At 41.1% G+C, this 6000-nt stretch overlaps 1 protein-coding gene across 1 annotated transcript in view; it reads right to left on the bottom strand.

The window, feature by feature from the left end:
- Positions 1-5393: 5393 nt before the first annotated feature.
- C2_1H11orf58 (chromosome 2_1 C11orf58 homolog) overlaps positions 5394-6000 on the bottom strand; it is a 75580-nt gene continuing 74973 nt past the window's right edge. Inside the window, exon 5 of the mRNA XM_086956038.1 lies at positions 5394-5964. Coding sequence (XP_086812164.1) covers positions 5743-5964 — 222 coding nt within the window. The 3' untranslated portion in view covers positions 5394-5742. The remainder of the gene's footprint in view (positions 5965-6000) is intronic.

Below are 6000 nucleotides of genomic sequence, written 5' to 3'. Positions count from 1 at the left end.
GGATGGCGAGTGTCCCTGCAGAGACGTGTTTGCGTGTTTGACAGAGGAGGAAAGGTGGGAGGGAACACGGCCTGGTGGAAGCTGGCTGGGTAGGGGGAGGAGAAATCCGGTAAGGCTGTGGAACAGATGGCTGGGCAGAAATGAGAGTCATGGCAATCAAGCAAGCCTTTGAAGAGCAAGGCAGGGGAATAGAAGCGTGTTCACGAGCACGTGCACTTCTACAAATCCGGATCGTAAAAAGTCAGCTTTGTGGTTTGGTCGCAATAGGTCTCTCTGCGAGACCTAAAAAATAACAGTGGGCGATGATTTATAGCATATGGTGTGTGTGTTGTCAACCAAAACTGGTGACTGTGATTTTCATTGTTTGAGCGAGAACCATAACTCAGTTTTTAACAGGAAAGAAAACAAAGGTTAAAGTGGAGTCATGGTTTGGTTATGAAACCTTAGAAATTCACTTACCCATATTTAAAGTAGTTATTGTTGAGAATTAAAACTGAAAAACAGTAAATCATGGTTAGGACTGCAAACAAACACACACACAAATATGTGGTAAGAAAAGGCAAATTATCATAATGTGATAGTATTATTCCATTACTTTGTCACCGTTACCATTTACGTTAACTTTGTTTGGAGAAAGGTTTTGCCTCATTACTATCAGTTTAACACCACAAATACACTGAAAGGTGACCAGTCAATCTTTATGCAGTATGAGGGAGCTCGACATTAACATGATAACCTCAATCACCAAAAATACATAGACTACAGCCCACCACCCCCAATTTGACCAACCTTGACGATCTTTCTGAGCATTACTTAAACACTTTTTCTAACATTCTACACTATGTTGCTCCGAAACAGCTCAAAAGGGTCCCAGTCAAAGTCTCTAAACCATGGTTTAATGGTGCCCTAAATGATGAATGGCACAATCTAAGACTCTATGAGAGACTCGCCTTCCATCACAAAGCTCTCTCAACTGAGGAAAGTGAGATGCATTTACAACAAACACATACGCTTGGCAAAAATCGAACACTTCAGATCATCTCAACTGGATGGAGCCACAAATATACAAACAAAACTCTTCAAAATCATTAAGGAACAATCTAACCAATCTTCTAACCAGAGCTCTACTCAGTTATCCCTGCTCCCTTGTGGTGGTGATTTTACAGTTCACTTTGCTGAAAAAACTATGAAAATAGAGCTTGAGCTATAACCCACCAAAACACCACCTGCAGGATTAGTGGAGGTGGCAAAATCCATGACAATATACCACCCGTCTGGGCAGCTGTCTCAAAAACAACACCTCCTGGAGCAGATTTCTCCTACCAGACTGCATTGAGATACTTTGCAACATGGCATCCATCAAACCCTCCAACCACTTTGGTGCTCCTCTACCCGCCAAGCTCTATGAAGATTTCATTTCAGCCGTTCTCCCTCTTTGGTCCAGGATCATGCATGAATACCTCTGACAGGGAAAGATTCCGGACTGCCTACAAGTTGGGCAAGTTACTCCCATTCCTAAGAAGCCCAATGCGGACCTATCCGATCCTAACAACTTCCAACCTATCACCAACAGCATGACTAGCGAAATTCCTTGAAAAATTTGCAGCATTCACATCTCTGCAAACATAGAAAAAAATCAACTCCTGGATTCTCATAAGTCAGGATTCAGAGCAGGACACAGCATTGAAATGGCACTAACTCAAATTGTTGACGCCGTGAGAGCCCTTGACGAAAATGTCCCTTGTCTCCTGATAATTCTAGACCTGTCTTCAGCCTTCGATCACATCAAACATGAAAACTTGATTGATCTCCTACAACATAGGATGGTACTGTCGGGCTCGGTCCTAAATTGGTTTGCCTCCTTCCTTCACAACCGCACGCAAAGATCAAAGTTAATCATTCCCTAGCTTCCAGTACCCCTGTCCTGATTGGAGTTCCTCAGGGTTCTACACTCTCGCCCACTCTCTTCAATTTATTTATGGAGCCTCCTGCAGTCATGCTGAACATAGCCAACATTCAATATAACGTAGGAGGATGACACAATTTTTACCCGAAGATCTCATTGAAGGAGAACATAAAAACTTTAAAGGCTGCACTTGCCCAAACTCAGCAATGACTAGCCCAGAACCATCTCTTACTAAGTACTCTCAAAACAGAATTTCTTTTGATCACCCCATATAATCACTCAGCTCCCACCCTTCACTGGATTAAACACCTAACTGCTCTGAACTGCTCTGAACTGCACACCTCACGTTGTAGACTCTGCTAAATCTTTGGGTGTCACCTTGGATAAACACCTAAACATGCAAGCACATATCAGCGCTACTACTAGGGGAGCCAATTTCCAACTCCACAAACTGAATAAAATCAAACCATTCCAACCCCCTGAAGACCACAGGCCGGCGGTCCAATCCCTGATTAGCCCTAGATTGGAATATGGGCTGGTGACCCTCGCAGGACTTTCCAAAGACAGCTAGGCCCCACTCAGAGCTACCTTGAATGCTTCAGCAAGGCTTTTAATGGGTTCTAGGAAATTTGATAACATTTCACCGACCTTTTGCAGTTAAACTGGTCATCTATTAAAGCTAGAATCCAACTCAAGATAGCTTGTCTGACTCAAAGTCATACACAACAATACCCCATACTACCTCACAAATAAACTTGAGCTATCGGACTCTTTCCAGAACCTCAGAAATAAGTCCACCCTTCTCTTGAAGCCTTCAAGATTCAAAAAGAAAAGATTGTACAACCGCACGTTCACCGGTCTTGCTCAGAGAATCGGAAACTCCTTGCCATCCGAAATCAGATCCAATCCTTGCACTACTTCCTTTAAAAAACTGGTAAAAAGACTACTAATGAACGAAAGTTAATCGCACTGATCATGCTCGTGTGTTTTGTTAATACCCAAAATCTTGAAGTATTCTCACTGATGTTCTATATGTTTTTACCTTATTTTTGCATTCTTTTTGTTCCAGTCCTCGATAGCTCCTTTACCTGCATCAACTGTTGAATTTTGCTCGATCCCTCTTTGTTAATATTCCTTGATGCTCATCGCACATCTTGGCCCTTTCTATTATAATATGTTTTACTTGGAGCGCTCTACGGTGCCTCTGATCCACCCTACTCTTTACTTTTGAATGTTTTCCTACAGGTTATCAACATGTTTTTACTATCTTTTAATCAGTCTGAGGCAGAAACAAAATATTTCTGGTTAAGATTTGTAAATTATACAATTAAATTTTGTGGCAAATGCGACTAATCCATAATTATGTTGAAAACGTCACAGCCCTATATAATTACAGTTGCCCAGTCTATGTGCTCCCTTATGTTCAGGGGTCACAAACCGGGATAAAATCCACTGAAAGCGCCTCCATGAGCAAGCATGGCCACCACTGACATGAAAAAAGATGCCCTGCCACAGGCAACAAGGCTACTGGAGTGAAAGGGATGGGTATAGGACTATAGCATCAGCGCATGGGTTTGTGTGGGCTATTTTGGGAATGGGTACCTATGCCAATCTGCACATCACCAGAAGAGACAAGAAACAAAAAAACAAATTTCACAGGATACAACATGGAAAGGCTGCTTGCAAAATTGTCCAGTTTAAATTTATCACTATGCGACCCCAAGCACTTACCTTGGCAATATGTTTGAAATGTCAAGCCAATAAAGTACACCTGGGGAGTATTTCCTCAAGTCATCCTCCTGGAGTGAAAGACCAGGACCTGTGCTGTCCACGTGCCACAGACTCTTGCTGACCTGTCAGGCAGAAGTATTGAGCTCTGGAAACTCCATCTACATCACATAAGTGAGGGGGAGGAACAAGCTTTCGATTCCATGTCTAGAACACCGTTCTCAATTTGTTTCTCCTCCCAAATCACAAATTACAGGTAAATGAAGTGGGTTTGAAGTAGTATATGAACCTAAAAACCCCTCCCCGGATGTTCAACCTCCACTTTTTACTGAGCAGTGGTTCCCATGAACCACTCATCCAATCATGAACCATGAATATGGATAAGAGGGGATGCACGTATGGTGAGGGTATGAATAGAAAGTGGTCTATCATGTCGAGGATCTCTGTCACTGCCCACAATAATGTAACTACTTCTGCATTTAAGCCCATGATACCTGCTAGGGACATTCTCTTGCACCACGTTAACTAAATGCTGTTGGATACTTTATACTAATGCCAATGTTCAGTTACTCAATTCGCACTATCCCTCCATCTGTCATGCAACCTTCTTATCCTCGGTTGTCCCTCCGCTTCCCCTCTGCTGCGTTTGCCAAGAATTGCTATGAAATGTAATTAACAACAAAACCAGAAATGTTTAGCTTTTTGCATACTGGGAAGGAGACTCGACACAAAACAGGTTGATATTTAGCTTATCATACATGAGTTATGTCAGAAGTTTTTATACTGAACGTAGCTGTGGGAAAAAGGGTTAAATGAAGGTGCACTTTAGACTGCTTAAAAAAAAGAGAAAAAAATACTTTAAAACGGTAACTAAATTGAAACATTTCCCTGCATAAACAATAATAAAAAGGCATGAAAAAGCAAGCCAAAGTTCGATTAACAGTTACAAAAATCTACTAATAATGAAAACAAAATGCCTTTCCTATATATTAATGATTAAACATACCTCTCTGAAGAAATTCCTGACTGCGACGGACACCGGTATAAAACAATCATTTGCAATGCAATAAGGCCTCGCATTTGTGAGAGTTTAAGCTATTGGCATTGTAAATGCCAATGCCTTTTATTTATCGGTTTTGAAAACTAACATTAATAAAAGGTATTGTCATTTTAAATGCCAATAGCTCAAACTCTTGTTTATGCGAAACCGACTGCATTGTAAAGAAGCGGCCGCCATTGTCGCAGGCTGCTTTTAAAGTGAAAGCGTGCGTGCCCGCAGAATGTTGCGGGAAAGCACGTTGTGCCTGCAGTGGGACAAAACTCATTAAAGAAAATAGTGCTTACAGACTAAAAGCACCCTGTTAACAAGAGAAGTAAAAGGGTCAGTCCTCATGGAAGGTTACAAATGAAGACGCAGTAGTACTAAGGAGGGAATAACAAGCCTATTAACGAATCAGAAGCCAGCATTTACAAAGCACAATGACACATGCAAATGAAAAACATGGGCTGGGAACGGGCGGAGCTTCAAGTCCATACTGTAATACAACATGCCTTCCAGAGCAGCACATGCGCTGCCCAGGCTTGACCTAAATAAAATGATTGAGACCTGCTCTAATGCATGTGGTTCAGTTTGTCACAAGCAATACATTTTCCTGCTTCTTTGTTGTTAACAGCACCAGTGTGGGTCTCACAAAATACATTAATGTCTACACATTCATCAGTATCCATGGCATTACATGAAGGGACGCAGACAATCAGGTATTGAAGCAAAAATTTATAACAGTAACCAGGACAGAAAAAAATACATAAAACAAATTAGTATTACAGTTTTTAAAAAAGGTATGACCTATTCATAATCCGTATTCGTGCTTTCTTTCTCAAGTTATCCTAAAAACGACCAAATGCACTTATGATACACATAATCAGATTGTTATGTGACAACATGCTTATAATCTTCCAGCAATAGTCCTTCCACACAGTCTTCCACGCCAAAGAAAATGACTTTTCTTCAAATGAAACCATATCTGGGTTTGAGCTAGAAGCCGAATTCCGAATCTGAATAATTTTAACCAGGCTTAATTTTAATACAGAAAAAAACATAATACCAATTAGGAGTCACTGGATTTAACAAACTTCATTTTATAATTTCCTTTTTTGTCTTGCGGGTTGTTCTCTTCACTTTTCTTGGTGGATTGACATTTGTCTGCAAGCTCTTCTTCCTCGGAGTCAGATTCCGACGACACAGACTCACTTTCACTCTCGGAGGCATCTGAACTACAAGGGCTTGGCGGTCGCACAACATGAACAGGTTCCTCTGCGTTATCCTCATTCTAAAATGAAAAACAACTAATAGTTAAGGATTTTAT

This window comes from Lissotriton vulgaris, chromosome 2_1 (assembly GCF_964263255.1).
Source record: "Lissotriton vulgaris chromosome 2_1, aLisVul1.2, whole genome shotgun sequence".
In the NCBI taxonomy this organism is placed as follows: domain Eukaryota; kingdom Metazoa; phylum Chordata; class Amphibia; order Caudata; family Salamandridae; genus Lissotriton; species Lissotriton vulgaris.
Note: the sequence above shows the minus strand (reverse complement) of the source record. Positions and strands in the feature narration are given on the sequence as shown.